The sequence below is a fragment of the Platalea leucorodia genome, assembly GCF_965183815.1.
Source record: "Platalea leucorodia genome assembly, chromosome: Z".
Lineage (NCBI taxonomy): Eukaryota > Metazoa > Chordata > Aves > Pelecaniformes > Threskiornithidae > Platalea > Platalea leucorodia.
In genome coordinates, this window is record NC_138858.1 from 9,031,099 (window position 1) to 9,051,372 (window position 20,274).

The following is a 20,274-nucleotide window of genomic DNA, read 5'->3' on the forward strand; positions in this document are numbered from 1 at the left end:
GTTTTGTGTCATTGGCATAAAATCATAAGATTGAGGATAGGTTGGACTCCACTGATTCCTTTTCCAGAGATCTCTTGGAATGGTCCTTCAGCTGCTCTAAACACTAAGATTTCACCACAAATCAAGCTCAGAGGTGAAACTGGGAATTCTTCTTTGTCCCACCATTGTGGACTTACTGATGCAGCAGTCGGTTACTGACACAGAACAACTCACACTAAAATGAAGCTTTGTTTAGAGTTTTTTGTCCCTCTGCCTCCTGCCTTGGACGAAAAGATTCATCACAATCTTTTGATTCAGAACAGAGCTCCTTATAAACTTCAAATTTGGGACTTTTCTTTCAGGAATAATGTTGTTTTGGCCTTGCACCTTCTTCTCCCTCTTTACCCATTCTCAAATAACCTCCCTGAAATTGCCTGAGTTAGCGTATGTTTTTATTATTCAACCCTTGCATGCCTAAGGGAATTGAGTCACAAATGGCTCTTGTTAACAAAATTGGTAGAGTAAAGCCCAAGCTTTAAAGATGCAACTTGGCAGCTTTTAAAAGGGCTTAAGTAAAGGAATAAAACATTGGGTGAAGTTTCCAGAGTGATTTGAGAAAGTGATTCCTAAATGAGTTAGGAGAATTTAAAGAAGATTCTGACATTCATTGTTCATCTCTTAAAGATACAGAATGATGAGCCATTACACATACATTTAAGCATCTTTGTGAGTGTGCTTCAGAATATATGTTATTCTATTCCTGCGAGAGTTTTGTGTGTGTGTGTGTGTGTGTGTGTGTGTGTGTGTGTGTGATTCCAGAATAGGCTCATCTTTAAAGTAAATCTCAGGAGTATTTTGTGGCAGAAGTAAGAGGGAGTTAGGAATAGACTTTGACATTGCAGGAAAGAAGGAGCTGTTTGCCTTCATGTTTTGCCCTTCATGAAGGGGTTTCAATGTTCAAGAACCATTTAGGTATTTGGAAGTATCAGCCCTGTTCCACAGGTCAAAATCAGAGAGACTTGGTTTATCTGCTAAATGAGGGCTGGTCATGCATCCTGAAAGTGAGCTGGAGGACAGGTTTTACAGAGGAACCCACTCCTCTTTCTTAATGTGTAAAACCAAAGCAGGGGAGACAAGGTGGGAAGACATTAGTGTCAGTCACTAGATCATTCTGGCTGCTTTACATCCTTCCTACTGTCTGTGCATCTCTCCAACACATCTGTATTTCTTTTAGTCTCAAACAACTTTGGAAAAGTTAAGGGTTTTTTTAAGCTATTCTTAAGGATTTTTATCTCTCTTAAATATCCTATCTCTAGTCTGCTGTGTTTCAGAAGTGTCACACCAAATCCTGAAGCGAAGAGTGAGAACACCAAGCTCTGCATAATGCAGGTGCCCAGGAGAGCAGTAGGCAGGCTGGTTGCTATAACAGCTTGTAGCTGTAGAACATCTTCCATTCCAGAAAAGATCCCAAATCTCTTTATGGACTAAATTGAGAGAAGGTAAAATGCACTATGGACAAGTTGGGAAAAGCTGAAAGAGGCAAAATACTGGTTTTAACTTGGTATCTAGGATAAACAGCCCTGAGCTACTAAGTACTCTGTATGCATAGGTGGGAAAGGTAGTCAGAGTTTTTCTACTTTTTTTTTAAGCATTCTTTCAACATCTGTGAAATGGGGATAGCAATTTCTTCCTTTTCCATAGCACTGGTTCAGAAGAGGAATCAAAATTGCAAAAGACTCTTGTAACATGGCTAGAAAACCCTATGGTTTAGGAAGTTTAATACACTGTACACATCAGCTATTGCATTTCTGTAGAGAGAAGAGTTATGTTAGGTGAAGGCTGAGATGAGAACTGACACCATGGACTGTGCCTGTGAAGCCTGGTTTCCTTCTGGTAATGATAGAAATGGGGAGGTCTGTCCTTATGGCTTTAACAGCCATGATTGCAGTGATCTAATTCAGGAAACATTTAAGTGTTGGAGTGGTCAGGCAAAAACCCTCTGTGAATTGTTTGGTGAATCTAAGACACCCTTAAGATCTCTCAAGAGTCCAGAGGAACTTGCTTTATATTCTTATCAGAAAATAATTTCCCTTGCAGTGTGAAACTGCTTTGCATATCAAGACTGATCTTTCCTGGGAACTTTATTGGTTATCTTAAGGAAAAAATAATGGCTAATATCAAGACTACTGTTGGGGTAATTCTAGGACAGCTTTAACTTTGCAGAAGTACAGCATAAGGTTTTTTATTGAAAAAGAAGGAACGGTTATATTCTAAATCTTCTCTACCTGCCACGTTAATGCTCAATTGGATTCAATTGAGGCAAGGTATATTGCATTATGATTCCAAAATATAGATTATATTTTTATTTCTGAAGGTTTTTAGGAATGCATTGGACAAAAAATGTTAAATGGTTTATGTATGCTGTGCATTTTGGTAGCTGGTTGGATGAGCTGACCTCCCAAGCTCCATTTCATAGTAATTGGTGTGAATTGACAGTTCTGTGATTCACCTACTACTGCTATGCAGCCAAGAGCGCTGCTCTCAATTTGTAGAGTTGAACAGAAAATATGGTTTGCATGACTAATATGCTTAACTAGAAATGCTTTCTCTTGCAACAGAAGTTACAAATATATGGACTGATTTTTATTAAGTATCAAAATGTTTTTCTGCTTATATGATTATTTCTCAAAATAATGGAGTACTTTGCCCAGGTTTCCAATAGAAATAATCTTTCCCTTCTTCCCCCACCTTAATTTCAATGACAAATTTCTAAAAGTTTCTCATTTTGCACCTTCTATAAAGATTTCTAGGGTCTTCCCCCCTCCCCCCTTTTTTCTTGTATTTTCAGTGTAGTAGGAAATGTTTCCTTTCAATGTAAGTCGAAATATATGCTTTTTTGGAAAACAGAAGCCAGTCCTGTTTTAGAATAGGGTAGTGTCTCTGATGCCTGGTAAATCACTGCACTGCAGCTGAGAATTTAGGTTGACAGGATGCATCCCAGAACACAGGACTAGGGGGAAATCCTGGATCATCAGGATCTGTTCCCTACTATTGCAGACAACCGCATTGCTTAATCCCTTTCATAAGTTTATCAAGCCTCATCTTTAAACTAATTAGGTCGTTTGCTCTCACTATCCTTGTTGGAAAGCAGTTCCAGAGCATCACTCCTCTGATGGTTAGAAACCTTTCTTTAATTCCCAAATCAAATTTATTCATGGTCAATTTATACTTATTTGTCCTTGTGCAACATTGTCCTTTATTTTAAATGCTTCTTCTTTTCTCCTTGATATTTACTATGCGGATGTAGCCAGAAATCCTGACTATGCTGAGGTTTTTTCCATTTTGCTAGACAGATAGAGCAAGCTCTTAGTTCTTGCATAAAACGTGAATTTGGTAATATTTCTCTGGCTCAAGGTTTTGTATTCCACCTCTTGAAAGAGAAATGTGAGGAATGGTACCCACTGTCCATGCTGAGGTCTCACAACAGCCTTGTTAATGGCAATGGTACTCTTCTCCCTCATCTTGAATATTCCTCTTGGCACGGGCTTTTTTTTAACTGCTGGAGGCACCATTAGAGCAACACACTGAGATGAAGCCACTATCTTTTCCTTTTTGCACTTGAAGGAAGGAATATTATGAGATCTTAAATGACTAGTTTGGACTAATGACACCCCTGGACATGCATTTGAACGTGTCATAACATGTCCTGTCATGGAATGCTCACTGGATGACCACTGACTTACTGCCTTTCCAGGAAGTCTCTGATCTTGCAAAGACCTACATGGATCTTGAATACTGACCAAAACCAGAAGAAAGAGTAGCTGTAAGTTGCTCTGGCTTGCCCTCTCATTCACAGAGTAACATACAGTGCAAAACCATGTGTGAGGGGAAAGACTGATGGCATGTAGTCCTTTCTGGTGTGGAATGTGAGCTGTGAGTAAAGCTTTTACAAGTGGACTTCTTCTGGGGACACAGAGTTTCATGAGTTCTGTGGGAACCGTAGCCAAAGAGGCAGTGGTATGGCTACAGGGCATTTGCTCAAGAACTGTGAATGTCTTAGACATAGTAATACAGAGCAGATGAGAGATTTTGTGGATACCTGGCTGTATTCTTTGGAGGGCAAAGACAAGACATAGAATAACACAGTCATTATCTACAGAGATCAGCCTCCAGTCCAGTGCATCAGTGGGTTGCCACCAAAGAATGCTTTTCAGTTGGGCAGACCTGAGCATGAATCATCAAATGTCATGTTATCACACTGCCATGTCACATCATAATATATGGATATCAAAGCAATATATATTGATATTGCATGAGCTGTAGATGCTAAATTTTGTCCGTTTAGCTGTTAAATTTGATAAGACACTTAAAACTGAAGCAAGCATGTTGCAAAACATGTCCTCATCATTTTGGGGTACGAAATTCTTACAGGATGCATCCTTGGTAAGGTATCTCTGAAATCACTTTGAAGAGAGAGGAGAGCTTAAAAAATAAGTATTACATGAGTGGAGTCTGAGTAGTGTGAAGAAGGGCTGTATACCTGTCAGGCGCTGGGAGGAAGAGATGGGCCTTTCAGAGACATCCAGTATCGGGGGTTGTTTAATAATAATTGGGACAAGAGATTTCTGCTTTTCACTCTTTTCCCCCTTCTGAAGGTAAGGAATCCTGCCTTCTTAGCTATAGCATAACATTCTACATATACTGATAAACCTAATCTGTTGCAATTAAATCATATGGTGATCACATCACATGTTTCAATTCAAGTAGTGAATTACTTCAGTTATACTGGAGAAAGTGGCTGCATGCATTTATTTTGATGAGGATGCTGATCTGCTAGGATCTGTACAAGCACAGAACAAAGACGATCCAGTGACAGAAGCTAGAGTCGAGAGAATGGAAAAATAGTGTGTAGTCATAAAACTGACAACTCCTATGAAGCATACATATATCAATGTAGTTTTGCTATAGGGGCAATTTAAATTCTAATGTTTCCTGCCTTCTGATTTGCATTAAAAAAAAAAAAAAAACAAAACAAAAACAAAACAAAAAAAAAAACAGAAAATCTTGCATTTTCACTCTTAAAAATGTAAGGACTATGCAGAGATTTTATAGCATTTGGGGCAGGGGGGTATACTTTTTTTTTTTTTCCTTGGGGTGGGGAATATTGTTTAGTATTCCTGTGGGTATTTTCGTATTATCATGCAGAAGGTATCATCATGAGAAATTTGGTTTATAAGCAGAGGTAGAACTACAGAAGAAATCCTGTGATAAATTAGTTCCATATTGAGCAGTGTTGATTTACTGGATTTACTGGAACCAAAATATTTAACAAATGCTTCTGCCAGATGATCTGCTTGTGTCTGGCTGGCTGGCTGGCTGTAAATGGGTTGGTAAGATGCTGGGAGCCCTGTGGGTCACACTTCTAAAGCTGTAACCTCTTAATTCACCTTTTGGAATGCTCAGTGAGATCAGATTATAGGTAGTCCTGGAAGCAGGCTCTTATGATGCACATTTTAAAGACTGCAGCTTGCTAGGCAGGAGTCTACTACTTTTTCTGGAAAACTTATCTGCTATAAATCATAAAAAAAACCACAAAACAAACAAACCAACCCCCTTAAATCTGTTTACAGGACAAACAACAACTGAAATGTTAAGATATAATAAATGGCTGTGGAAAATAGATTTGATTTCATCAAGTGATTACTGTATACACAGAGATCACATTTGACGCAGAAGTCCCTGAGACACAAGGCTGGAGACTGAGAAGAATACCCAGAGGAGGCATTATGCACATCCTCTTCTTATACTCTTCTTGGAGCATCTGCTTCTGGCCACCGTTGGAGACAGGATATTGTACGAGATGGACTTTGTCTGACCTAGTACTGTCATCCTTATATAATGTTCTAATCCACTCCTTTTGAAGACAACACTATTTGTCATGTGGGTTTTTTTTAAACTCATTAAACTCTGATCTTCTGCTTTCTGACATCAGTAGGGATTCTCCAGTGGATTTCAACCTCCCAGAGATGCTCAGCAGCTGGCTCACTATTTTTTAGCTTTCCTGATGGAAAAAATAGTAAGAGAAATCGTATCATTAATGTGTGTTTCCAGGCATGCACTAGCCAGTGATTCATAGACTGGTAACATGGAAAGTTTTGGTAGGCCACTGTATCCAGGAGGTATCCTAGAAAGTTTCTTTCATCCATCTTTTAATGTCTTGAGCAAAATGGCTTCCACTAGTCTCTTCTGAGGAGGCTGCTCTACAGTCTGAATACTTTCCCATTGGGAACTGTTTGCTGGTACTGTGTTGGTACAAACATGTCTTTGTGTTCATTCTTGGTTTAGAGCTTCTCTCATCTATATCAAATCAGTGGAGAAATAAATATCAAGCAAGATGTCATATTAAACCTTTTAAAAAAAAACTAGTAGAATTATAATTGTTTTTTTATAATTGACTCTCAATTTTTTCCCTGAAATTGATCTTTATAAAATAAAAAAAATATATCACTCAGAAAAACTTGGTGGGTGGCTGGCTGCTCAGCTCTGTCCAGCCCTTTAAAAGTTGTAGGCAATTGGCCAGCTGACCATGGATGGATTGTATTTTAACACAACTTTCCATCCCAGTCAGTTGACATTCTGGTTTGTTTTCACCAAGAAAGGTTATTGAAACTGGTTTCTTAAAAGAATGGGCTTTCTCTTGGATTAGACAATGTGTTAAACTGTTGGACTGAATCATAAAAGATAGAAATCAGGAGAAGGGGGGAAATGGAGGCCCTTTGAATGCATTTGCTCTTGGATCAATATTAACTTTTGTTTATGGTTTTAAGTGGCTTGAGTAATAAAAGTTCCATGAAGGACTGATTTGCTCTAATGGCTGGAAGAGACAGTTAGTAATGTTTACTTTTACCTTCTGTAGGGTCATAAACTTCCATCTTATAACTTGCAATTGTCCTAAATCGCATAAGAATCTGTGGTAGTGATTATGTTCTAGGGTTGCAAGCATTTCTCTCTCCTTGTGCCTCACAGTGGAATAGGGAGACAAAAAACTTACAGAACTGTCATATGAAACAGTGACATGAAAGATACTGGAAAATAGCTGAGTTAAAAGTTTGTGCTGAGAGACACCCCTGAGTGTTGATTTAACTCTTTTTTTCCTTCCCTGCCTTTTCTACACCCCCACGTCCAACACACACACATATAGATATGCCTCAACCATGTTTTAAGGGATTATTCCACTATTGTCTCTGAACTTGTAGGATCTAGAAACCTGTAGGTTATGTGGCCATGCACTACACTCATGCAGGTACACTTAAATAAAAATGAAATTAAATATATTCTTGACTAACAGATCAGTTAAATGCAAAAGCCACCTTGGGGGTTGTGCAGGGGGAGCAAACACTGATATTCCCAACAGTTAGGAAGTGTTCCTGATGCTCAGCCTAAATGCTCTGTTGTTGAATTTTGTGTTGTTACTCCTGGTTATTATTCTCTGGTATCACCCTGAACAAGATTTCTCCATACTTTGTGTTTATACCTTGAAGGCTTGTAGCTGGTTATCATCTATCCCCTTGAGTCATCATTTACCCAAGTTATACATATTTAGTTTTCTTAATCTTCCCTTGTAAGTCAGTCATCCCAGCCCATGAAGAATTTCTATTACTCATCTCTGAATTCCATCTTTTCTTTTCCTTTTTTTCCTTCCATGTGTTTCTGAACACTTCCAGGTGATCATAGCTGACAGGATCATTTTAGATGTGGATTTTCTATTGACACCAAAGGAAGGAAGTGTCTTTGATCTGGAAGTGACATACACAGTATTGTATATGATATTGTCCACTATCATCTGAAAGTGTCTTTTGACATTATTGCCTTTCAGTTTCGTATGTCCTGTTGAACATTCAGACATTTGCCTCTGTAGCTATTCTCTATCTGCATTTTAAGAGCTGAATCATGCAAGGTGCTAGGCATGGCTAGTCCTCCCCAGCAGAGACTCAGCTGACTGGACACATTATTAAGGGGCTCAGCACCCTCTAGGATCTGTTGTGATTTATTCTCTATTCCTCTTCATCTGTGAAATCTTCGTTGCTGCACTGTTTATATTTAAGCTCAGATCTTCTGCTTTGCTAGATAGGTCTTCCATCTTGATGCACCTAACATTTATCATGCACATTCCTCCTGCTAGTCCTGAGTGCTTTGAGGGCTACACTGTTTATCCAGTCTAATATGAATTCAATTCTCAAAGCAAAAATTTCTGCTAGAAACAATATCAAATGTTTAACTGAAACAATCTACTATATACTCATTGTTCACTAGTTTTTAAGTTGATCAACAACAACCAAAAAAAAGTGATCAAAATATCTCTCTGGTAATGATTACTACACACTTTGCCTTGTGTTCTCTATTCATCAGGAAATTGTACTTCCTTCACTTCACACTGACAAGAGCCCTTTTAAACCCAGTGCACTGAAGCTTTGTAAATTACACAGATCTTACTGTAATTAATTTCATTGTTTCTTTTTCACTTCAAAGATTACATCCTTATACTTTTTGTAAAAATTGGAAGTTTTAGACTTAAATTCACACACTCTTTGTTTTTAACTTCTTGCCCAGGAACTCAGTCCCACAGCAGTGGATGGGAAAGTGCACCTGGATGGAAGGGACAATAGTGTTTCCAGTTTACTTTTTTGGGACAACATACTTGGGACATAATGTATTTGTGAGTCTACGCAGGAATTTGTCCATATTTAAGAAAAGCAGATTAATAGGGGTTTGTAGCTCTGGGTAGGGTTTTGAGAGGTTTTAGTTCAAGGCTGACGTTTACTACAAACTATTTGTGTGGCTTTGAATATACAGTTAAATCTTCTTCCAGTGTTTGCATGCCTTGTCTTGTTCCTAAATAATTTATACTTGAGCCAGACTCTTAAAACAAGCTTGTACAATGCAACAATGGCTCAATGTAGAGCTTTTTGCCAAAGAAGCAGTGGAGGCTTTTGTTCTTGGGACCTACCTCTCTTCCTTTGTGCTATAACAGATAGGACCTTTGAGAAGCCTTTGCCATCTTTCTCTTGCCATACTCACAGAGCACCTCATTTCACGTTGCTTTCTCTCTCATGCACACACACAGAGTATGCACGTCATGGTTCTCAGCCGTAAGCCTCAAGCCCTAAGCCCAGCTGATAGATGTCTGTTGATTGAGAAGATTACTTCATCTCTGGCTGCTTGCAGAAGAACTTGATCCTACTTCATGCTATTCCACTACATACAGTAAATGAACAAGTCAAATTGAGAAAGAAATAGGAGATAAGAGACAATACTTGTTTGCTCCTAACATCACTTAGAGGGTAGAAGAAACTATTCAAAGTCAAAACATATGGAAAACAGCATCTGGTTATGGGAACCTAGATGTTAATTGTTCTGACAGCTGAAATTTGTCTCCAAAAATCTCATGAAGCCAGCTGGTATTGTAGAGTTTTCTCTGGCTCATATTGTGACTCTTATTAGTTTCTGGAGACTTCCAGTCTCAGGATGATCATCTCGTAGGAGCAGCTGCTGCTTAAAGATTTCCATTTCTGTATCAGCTGGAATCAGGAAATACAGTCTTTGTGAGTTTGGATTTGATTTGTAATATAAAAGTCCTAAGGTGGCTTCAGATACAGTTACCTGAATTTAAACTTAACAAAACCCTGTGGAATTTAGAAAAGAGATTCTAATGTTGTCCCATTTACAGTTCTTGCATACAAGGTGAGGAGAAAAACTTGATCATAAGTAACAGAAAGGTATTGAGGTTGATTTTGAGAGGTGTCTTAAAGGCTCCACTCTGAATCTGAACTTCTTGAATTGGAAAAACCTGAGCTGGCAAACTTGGTAAGAACTCTAGAGAGATAATTACAATAGTCTGCTTCTGAATCGGCTAGAAGTTGTCTAATAATAGCTCTTTCCTGCAGTTGTTTCAGTGCCTTTTTCTTTCAACCTTGAGCTGGAAATGTCAGAAGTGTATATTGACACGTGCTCTGTCTCAGAGAAGAAAGAATATGAGGCTGTTTGGAGTGCATACAAGTTTGTGTTTAGAACAAACTACTTGCTTGTTCCTGAGACAAAGCATAAATAACAAATCATTTGATGGTGCTAACAACAAGATGATCGCTGCATGGCCCTGGCACTTTTTTACGGGTGAAAGTACCAACTTTTCTTATGTGTGTGTACAACTTTTCTTGTGTGTGTGTACAAACACACTTCCTGCACACAGAGGAGAGGTTATTTTCCAAGAAATGTCTGTTCCTCACCTTGATGAAGGATAATGAGCAGTAAAAAAAAAAAAAAAGACAAAACAACCCTATGTGGATGCAGAAAGACAAACCTTGGAAAAAGTTATATGTGGCACAACAGTCTAATTTGTTTAGAGATGGTTTTACTTTAGGTTTATTTTGCTAAGATTCAAGGCATTCAAAGTTAATGTTGTTTAGCAAGATCATAGCTTCTGGAGACTAGTTGACAATTCTTGAAGAAATCTTCCCAAAAGAAGTGGATCCAAAAATCAAAATTCAATGAAGAAGGGGAAAACTTTCTGAAACAGCTAAGTGTTTTAGAAAATCCACTGAGTTATTCATATGCTGCTAACAATAGAAAGAACTCAAAGGCAGAACCCAGAACAGCAGGTACAGAGTGTAATTAATGCACGTACTCTAAGGAGGTTTAACCTGTAACAGTCTGAATGCAAGCTGTAGTGTTTCAACAGCAGGATTATTTCTAGTTATATTCCTCAGTTTCACCAGTGAATCACAAGGCAAAAAACCCCACCTGCTATATTTCCTTTGTTTATCACCAGACTGGAAACAAGAAATCCTGAAAATTCCATGATAATTTTTTCATTATTATTTTTTTTTTTTCTGAGGCTGCAGTGTAAAATGGATAAACACAAATATTTTTTCTTTGAAGTCATAGGTAGGTTAAAGTAAGCCAAGCTTAGAAGTGATCAGGATTTTAACTTAAACTTGATGTTTCCTTACTGAGTAGAAGCTGGAACCTATTTATTCTCATCCTCACTTGAGTGATCCCTAGAGTTTGGCCATGACTTTCTCATCAGTGACTGGGTTCTGAAATACTGGGAACACTGTTGCTTGGTCTAGAAAACCACTTGGTCATGAGTTTCACTTTAAAGTCAACCTTTTCATACTTTAAGATCAAAAGCACATCCTCATTGTTTGATAGATTAGGCCTGAGGGCATGCATCTCTCCTTACAACATGGAGTCCACAGTTATTAAGCAACAAATGAGAAGCTGAGGTGAGGCTGGTCTGTTTAAAAATGAGTTTTCTACTGTAATTAAAAACATCAAATATTTGTATGCCCTATTAGGCACACCAGCAGTCTCTTTGGTAGACAACTACCTTAACCAGTAATCTACATTCTTATTTCTCTAATGGGGAGTGTATTCATTGACAGTTTGCTGTGTGTGTGGAAATTAGACACCTGCTCTGGAAAGTAAAATGTTCTGCATGGCTAGACTTGCAGAAACTTGAGCAGTAAATCTTGGGTTGACTTGGGCTCAGATGATCAAAAGTATCTCAGAAGTTTCAGGATGAAATTTAAAGCTAAAATGTTGGCAGATATGGGAAAACAGGACCTGGTATATGCTATGTCAAATCAATGGTTCATTCTGTACTTTATCTTGAGTGTACCAGTCAGCAAAGGATGGTTCAAAGCAACTTGCAAGGAACTTTCTAGACCCCAGGAGAAACTTATCCTTGTGTGAACTGCAGCCAGAAACTGTTCTCTCATTCTGTGGAAAAAAGTTTGAGAGATCAAAAGCTTTCCAGTTCTGCAGTGTGATGGAGGCAAGGTAGCTGTGGAGTTACTTAAGAAGAAATAGAGATGGACCCTCAGGGGTCTGCCAGCGACAATACACTCTTCTCTGATGTGTAGAAGCCCTGGACTCAAGGCCCTGCTTGCCTGATTCAGATTAGAATCTGGACTACTGACTGTCCTGGAATAAGTTTCTCTTGCTGTAGGCTTTGATGAGAAATTGTATCATGGTGCTGAGAAACACTTCTTGGTGAAATATTTCATTGAAACTTCCTGTGAGAAATTTTGTCTTTTTAAAACTGGTGTTTTCATTTAAAACCTACTTATTACCAAAAATCAAGATGAAACTATTGTCTGTGTTTTGTTGAAATGCTTACATACACCAACAGTTACTCAAGTCTCTCTGCTGTCTGCCCAGACACTGATAAATGTAATTAAGTACTGCTTAGTCTGAGGAAGGACTCTGATTTGGATTGTTCATATCCATGTCTCATTTTGAAATATCATAAATGCATTTTAATTGAGCTAATATTCAGTAAATATGGTTAACTTCTGCATTTCCAGATTTGTACTTTTAGTTTGCTTTTTAATATTGGTTCATACGTGTATATGAGTGTGCTTTATGTATGCTTTTACATATAGACCCGTATCAAGTTATCTATAGTAGGAAAATTATAGCATCATAATAGTTAATGGAAAATAACATAAGAGGAAAAAGAAAATTAGCATTCCGCACAGCAGGGCATTTCGGATGTTAATCTGCCTTGCAATATAATTGACAAGGAAGCTGATATCTGGGAAGTTTTTGTTCCTATCTTTTTCTCTGAACAGTTAGTGTTCAGTAGCTGTGCAGCAGGGGAGATGGAGAAAAAGGAAGTTCTAGCCAAGTGAATGTTCTTTACCAGCAAAGATGTTAACTTTCATCAGAAGGTAGTTAATCACTGAGAGAGAAACAGATGAAGAAATTGGATAAAACATTTCCAGTTCCAAAAGTCTTTATTGATTGTGTCCCCTTCAAGAAAATTCAGCTCAATCTCCGAAGCCCTCAAGTGATTAAAACTTGGGCAGTCCACTGTAGACAGAGCAAATGAGAATTGTTTCAAAACCAGACATGTAGAGCTAGGATAGTTAAAGCAAAAAAAAAGATTTCTTTTTCACTTTGAAATCCTAGCTGGGGGATGTAATCTGAAATGTTGATTTTAAGGCAAGAGTTTTCTTAAGTGTTAAAGTCTTTCTCTGTGTAACTGATCCCTGAATCTTGAAGCAAGGAATTGTTTTTTCAGAGGAAGAGCTCTTTTAAACACAAACCTAGAGCTTGGGGGACAGATCTCTTGTCCACCACAGATAACTTGTACATGTTGATCTAAATGTTTTAAAGGTAATTAGGGCACAGAGAGAGTGAAGCATTGCTAACTGAGATGCTCAGACCTGTGACCAGTTGAGAGTTTCTGTTTCCCAGAGATGCAAGTTTTTTGCTCTCAAAGCAGCTCCTTTACAAGACTGTAACTATTCTTAAATAGGAGCAGGACCACTAGCATGTGGTCTAAGGTACGCAATATTGTTACTCTCCTCCATTTTCTGTATGCAGCATGAAAATCTTGGATAGTTGTGCTTGAATTGCAGTTTGCTTTCTTGCAGTCCATAGTGCACTGCCGGAGTAAAGCCCTTGGCTTCTCTGCCTTGGGGTTTTGGGAAGTCAGGTACATTAAATGTGGTAGGGGGAAAGGTTCTACAGTAGTAGACAGTATGAATGGATTTCTTTGTTCTTGTGTAACTGTTAAGAGAACGGTATCTTCTTCACCAATTCATGTGCTATACAGGAGTCTAACGTAAAACAACATAGGAAGGCCAATTTAGGAAATCTCACTGTTAAAGTCAATGAATATTATTGTAACTAAAAGCGTGAAGCTAATTGACTCAAAGAAGAAAAACTAACAAAAAAACCTGACAGCCTTGTGATAGTTTTATCTTTTCTTGGTCAATGATTCTGATTTTAGTTACACTTACAGGTATCAGAAGGGCTGTAGTTGCAGAAGCTATCACCTGTCAACTGAGCTGTGGTAACTGGTTGAGTGCATACTCTACAATCACAAATGCTTGTGAATCAAAAACTAGCTTAGACCACTTGAGCCAGCCTTCTCAAAATCTAGGGTTATCCTAACTGTTCTGGATTATCACCAATTTAGCTGAGGTCAGTGTCTGAGCCAAGGATTCTTCCAAGAGAGGCAATAGATTATGGGTCAAATCATGAACCTAATTTTATGTTGGTGTAATTGCATAGTTCTGCTGAGTTACATGCAAGCTCTCCCCTTGACTGGATTTACACCCCTGAGCACAGAATCTGCTTTAGTTCTTGGCTTTCATCCAGGAGTCTTAAAGCACCTAACAAATTTTTTAATTTTCCATCATAATGCCGAAGAATAAACATAGACCCAGAAAGATTAAGAGCCCCTTCCCCAAAGCCTGTTGAAGTGTATAAGTATTTTTTCATTAGATTTAGACTGGACCTTTAATGCCTTATTTGGACAGACAGCAAATACCTGGAAATGAGCATGGTTGTAGTCTAGCTCTTAGACAATGCCTCTGGATCTAAATGTATGGAAAAGCTAAAGGCATGCTTTGTGTGAGGTTATGTAGTTCTAATAAAATCATAAGATGTCACCAAAACACATCATACAAAGAAAGGGTCATAAGTCATTAAGTGCCTGTTCTTTGATCTAAACAATGGGCAAAGAGGAGAAACTATGCCAAGATACCCATGACTATCTGCCAGAATAAAACAATAAAGGGCAAAAAAGCCCTTAATTACAGTATGCATCATCTTCATCTCCCACCATATATAACAAGGATGAATTAAGGTACAGATAATGCATATACTTGAGGTAACTGGGAGGTTAGAGGTGGCAGGTGGAATCTGATGCTGTGAATGTGCAACCTTGAAGCTAAAAGCCTGCACCTGAGATGGTTGTGCATGGTTCTTACACCCAATACCGAGGACAGGCCTCTCCAGAGGTTTATTTCTCTCCTGTATGCTAGGTCAAATGAATGTCTTGTCATTGGTGGTAGACCCTATGAGAACTGATTTTAAATAGCTAAATTTGAGTTGGGTGGCCAGTGCTTTTTAGCTGTTCAGAACTACCTATCTGGTTTAAAGTGGCTGAGACTCAACAGATTCACTGAAGTGATAAGCACTGAGCTGTCAAGTGAAAAGACTCTGTTTTCATTTGTCGCAGGATGAACTGAGTACTGGTGGGGTGAAATAATTCTCGGTTTCCAGAATTATTCTGTTCAGCTCAGAATGTGTCCCCTGACTGTTTTGCCTCCCAGGCTTGTGCAAATTCCTCAGGAGACTTACTGTGGGGCTGAAGTTGCAATAAGTGCGATCATTATCCACCTGTATTCCATGCAATCATTATTTACATTATTGAATTCTCTGGAGGTAAAATTAAAATAGAGCTTTTATATTATTTTTTTTCCATCTCAAGCTCTTGTTTTTGTTTCCCCCTTCTCTTTAACAACCTTGTTTCCCAGGAGACCACTTGATACATCCTCATGTTTCCAAGAGATTGCAGTTCAATAGGTTGAGAGTTAATTGCCAGCTGGGAGTTTCCAGGTGTTAATGCAGTAGCCCAAAGAACTGTCCACTGGTAGGAAATGAACATCTGGAAAGACACAATCCAAATAAAGCATCTTTTAGCTGATTGACATATGTCTGGAAAACTTGGCATATTTGAGCGAAATGGAATTGGAATTAGGAACAGCTAGAAGCAAGTCCTTCATTATCAATAATTAGTCAATTAGATTTTTTTGTTCAAATTCAGATATAATTCTCAAGGACTGTACTTAGTCATTATCACCCATACAAGTAGATGACAGAAATAATGCATAGCTTTCACTCTATCTTTCCTTAAGAGATGTGTTCAGAAATATTCATTATACTGTAGAACATAGGCTGTTACAGGGGGCTGGATGGTGCAAATGATTTGTAATGGGATAAGAAGCCTTTCACCCAGAAGTCAGAATAAGAATCCTTTTACCTGGAAGTCAGATCCACAAACAGCTGATGGCAAGTGAGCTGTTAATTTGAGCCACTTAAGAGTTTACTATCAAAATGGTTTTTTGTTTTTGTTTTTGTTTTTGTTTTTTTTTCCAATGAAATAAGTGGTTCTGTATACAACCAGAAGTTTCAGTGGGAAGAACTGATTGTTCTGAAATTGTTTTCCACATGGGAAGTCAAAAGGAAAAAATAACTTTTTTCACCAGTTTGACTTTTCTCTGTAAAACCCAATATAGCTGCTTCACATGACATTGTTTCAAGACTCAGTTGTTTAGGGTGTTGTATCCTTTAGTGTTAACCTGAGTGTTCAGTGCTCTTGTTCTTTAAGCAACGTTCTCCAGGGGTCATTTGGAGGGGTCATATGCATGCACATTGAAAGAGGTAGCCTAGGAAAAGTAACACCTGAAAGAGGTGCTATAGTTGTAATTCCATTAAGCATCACAATACAAAAGACAGATCCAGTATTTTGCTGTTTCTAAGGGGGGATGGGGGGGCGGACGGGGTGGGGCAAGAAATCTTATTGCCTTTTGTCCTAATGTACAAGGAGCTGAAATATGGAAATTCTTGCAGGATGGAATAATAGTTATGCATTGTTTCATCACAAGTCACGTGTTAATGTTTTTGGAAAATACTACTCTAGCTGATGGCTGATGCTGGGTTTGTGCCTTATAGAGCAATTTTGAGATAAGTAAAGGGAAGACAAAAAAAACCCATGAACTGGCCTTTACAAGTTCAGGTCTGAGGCCTGTTATGAACATTAAGCTCTATTTTATTCCCACTGGCTGTTGCTGGGTTGGAACTTCTTACTGCCTCTACGCAGTCAGGATTTACTTAAAGTAAATGAGGTATTATTTTTCCTAAATAAATTACTTTTTGCCCAACAAGAGTGGGATAGAGAGTAATTCATGTGCATGACATGAATTAGGGAAAAAGAAATACCTCTACAAAACATTTTTTGTCCCTGAAAAACATGTTTTTTCTTTGTCTGACTGTATGAGAGACTAGAGTTCTTCTTTTCCATTTCAGAGTCTTTCTGTCCTTAACACGTTGTTTGGGAAATCAGTGATGTTTGGATACGTTCTACTAAGTACTGTTTCTGTTACTTCTACCACTTTCACAAACATGTTTGGAGAGGACTTAACAGAGGTTTCTCCCTGATGAGAACTTGCCCACACAAACACTTTATGTGGATCTTGGAAGGAAACTTTGCTCCTTCAGAGAGGAGTAGTATTCTGTCTACTCAGTCTGAATTACAGTCATGATATGGTAGGAGTTGCAGGACAATGTTACCCTGAACTGTTGTCATGGCCATCACAATGAGGAGAAAAATATAGCTATCATTATGGGACCTTTACACTGCATAGTTTATCTCTATAACAGTGCACTATGATGTGCCTAATTAGACTATATCAGCTGCTCCACGTCTGCTACTAAAGGGACACTTTCTTATTGTGTCTAGTCAACAGAGAACTCTCAGCCTCTGATTTAGCACTGAAATTAAACATAAGCATAGTTTCCCATTTGATTATCAAGCTATGGGTGACTTTTAAGGATCCTTTTCATTCCATTACTTCTACTAACTGTAAACTCTCTGCCACAGTTTCTTCCTCTTGTCTGGTATATGCAGACTAACAGAAAACTCATCCATTTAAAGTTAGAGGGGAAGGAATCCAAATAATTCCAATTAGAGTGTGCAAAATTTTGCTATTGCTCGGTCTTCTTGATTGTCAACTTCTGCTTCTGAGTCACAATTATTGAGACATAATAAATGTGATTGGCTTGAATAAACTGAAAGGAACAAGACCTTCAGAAAGCAATATAGGGTAAGAAATATGGGATAAGATAGGGTTTTTTCACATGCCAAATTGGAACACTCATCCAGCTTGTAGCTTCATTGTGAAAGGAGTAGTGTAATTTCCACAAGACAATCTTTAAGAAAATATATGTGTATGTTTATAGAAAAAAAAATCTCCCTAATCTCTTGTGTGTACTAATATATTAAAAACCTTGTAAAGAAGAATATTTCTTCAGTAATACTGTATAAGGAACCAGCTTGGATAAAACAGAACATTGTATGGACAAGAAGATCACAGTGGTGATCAGAGCTGAAAAAAAGTTCACAGTCCACCGTTTACTCACCTGTTGCATACTTTTTTAAATGCACGGAGAGATGGGTGGGTCAAGATGAGGTTATGGGACACATTTGTTTCTTTGGCAGTCTCTCTGTACTTGTGCTTCTCTTGGAAGATGCCCGCAGTTTGATGGACATGCTGCCTGAACCTTGAAAGATGTGATACCTCTATTTCAAGGAGCTGGTGAGGTTGCAGACGTTCTGTAGTAACTTCACAGAAAATGTCCTCTGCATAACAAGCACTTCTTTTGCTGCAGGAACTGGCAGGTTTTCAGTATACTGCAGTAAAAAGGAATAATCTGATCACATCAGACACACACACACACAACTGGTTTAAGACATTGCAACATTGACCAGTTTTATGAGAAGGCGAGCATGGAAGTGGGGAGAGAAGGCAGAGCAGGGTTTTTGTTCTTCCCTACCATGACAGGGCTTTAGCCTTTGTAGTTGATAAGACAACTTTTTGGAAGAATCAAAGACGTGATCCATTGGAGCATCTCTGAAGTTCTAATGATTGGTAAAGCAACACGGATGTTTTGAATTGATTCTTTGGGCTTTGCTGTGATTGTTTTTGTATGCATGGCTGGAAGCCAATGAGCCCTTGCAGCAGGAAATGCAGGGTGGTGGCTTTCTGGTGTGATGCAAACAGGGAGACTACTTGTGGATGCAAGTCAGGCTAAGCAATAGGCGTAGTCCTCTGCAGTAGGAAGTCCCAAGTCCTTGTATGCCCTTTACTTGAAGTACTTGGTACAAAAGAAGGGCATGAGGCCTTCAGTATGATATGGCAGTAAGGGACTTGTTCCCAGTGCTGCTGCTGGAGCAGGAGTGGGATCTCATGCCTCACCTTGCCACCATGTGGGTTCTTTGAGATCCCTAATCCTGTACAACCCTCTGTATCTGACACTTAAGCATATATTCCAACAGAACTAAACACTCATAGCCACACTATTGCTCACTTTTCATCAGGGCTCAGAGGAAGTGATGATAGCTTCATTACTTGACTCTTTACTACTGGCCTACTAAGGAGAGGTTTTTATGATTGATTTACTGGGAATGGGATGATGATGAGAAAGTGGTATGCAGTATATCTCAGTTTTAAACAGATCCCCTCTGAAGCATTGCTCTTACTGAGGTTTTGCCTTTTGTTTACAGGCTGTGCCTTCCTAACATACTGCGAAAGGGAGTCTGCTCTAAAGGCCCAGAGTGCACTGCATGAACAGAAGACACTGCCAGGGGTGAGTCCAGACTGATAACTTTTTTCTCTTTAAATTTAAAATAGGTTACAAATGGAGTTCCCATCTTGGGTTTGGGGTCTCCAGTTGCTTGGATGATTCACTATTTGCATTGTGCTAATAAAATCAAGTTACCACCAACCAACCCAGTTTCCTTGCACAAAATGAAAACCTTTTTGCTCTTATCAGGAGTCAGGAAAACAGTAATTAACTGGTTATGGGGCTGGATTCTACCAGCCTTACTCATCTGAGGAAAGGCTTTAGTATTCTGACCACTACAGTGAAATATTAGAAGTGCTCATCAGGTGCTACCTCTTGCTATTTTTCTTCTCTGAAGCAAGGTGTGGCAGGAAGAAATCAAGAAACAGATCACATTACTGAGTTATCACAGAACGAAAACATATTCCTGATGACAAAGTGGTTTGACTCAGTTACTTTAGTATTCAAGCAGCTGTAGCAGATTGGAAAGGCGGTGAGACAAGGAGAAAAGAGAGAGGAGAGACGAACACAAGATAATGAGGAAAATTATTCACATGAGCAAGATCTAAGGTTCAGACAACACAAGCAGAACTAAAAATAGAATCAGCATTATGTGGGGAAGACCTGCCCTGCTGGGATGGGTTTCCAGTTTAGCAGTAACTGGGAGGAGGGGGAGAGAGAGAGACTATTTAGATTCAGCCAAGGTACATGGATTGTAAACAGCCAAGTACTGTACTCCTGTGGCTAGAATAGGGCTGGTTTCACACTGACACATAAGTCAGTGACCAAGTAGTTAAGAGTGGGTTCCTGAGGGTTCCGGGTTGCATCTAAACTAAGAGGAAATTGATCCAAAGGTCTGCCTTCATTAGTTGGTGTTGAATGACTGAGTCCCATGTGCCCATAACCTACCTTTCCACAAAACCTAAGACACATCAGTTGCTCTGTGTTGCTGAAGAAAGTGTTGATTCTGTTCTGCTTGTTTCCATCATCCTGGGTCTGTTTACCTATCTCTGTTCCACCTTGCCAGTATGGAGAAGCCCACGCACTTGCTCATCTACATCCATCTTTGCTTTAAAGGTCATACCTTATGTAAAT

The 20,274-nt window shown here is 38.8% G+C and overlaps 1 protein-coding gene across 20 annotated transcripts in view; it reads left to right on the plus strand.

The window, feature by feature from the left end:
* CELF4 (CUGBP Elav-like family member 4) overlaps positions 1-20,274 on the plus strand; it is a gene marked incomplete at both ends in the record, with an annotated part of 696,584 nt that overhangs the window by 72,108 nt on the left and 604,202 nt on the right. For all 20 annotated transcript variants that reach the window (XM_082337403.1, XM_082337393.1, XM_082337405.1 and 17 more), the window contains one exon: positions 19,121-19,203. In XM_082337403.1, coding sequence (XP_082193529.1) covers positions 19,121-19,203 — 83 coding nt within the window. The remainder of the gene's footprint in view (positions 1-19,120; positions 19,204-20,274) is intronic.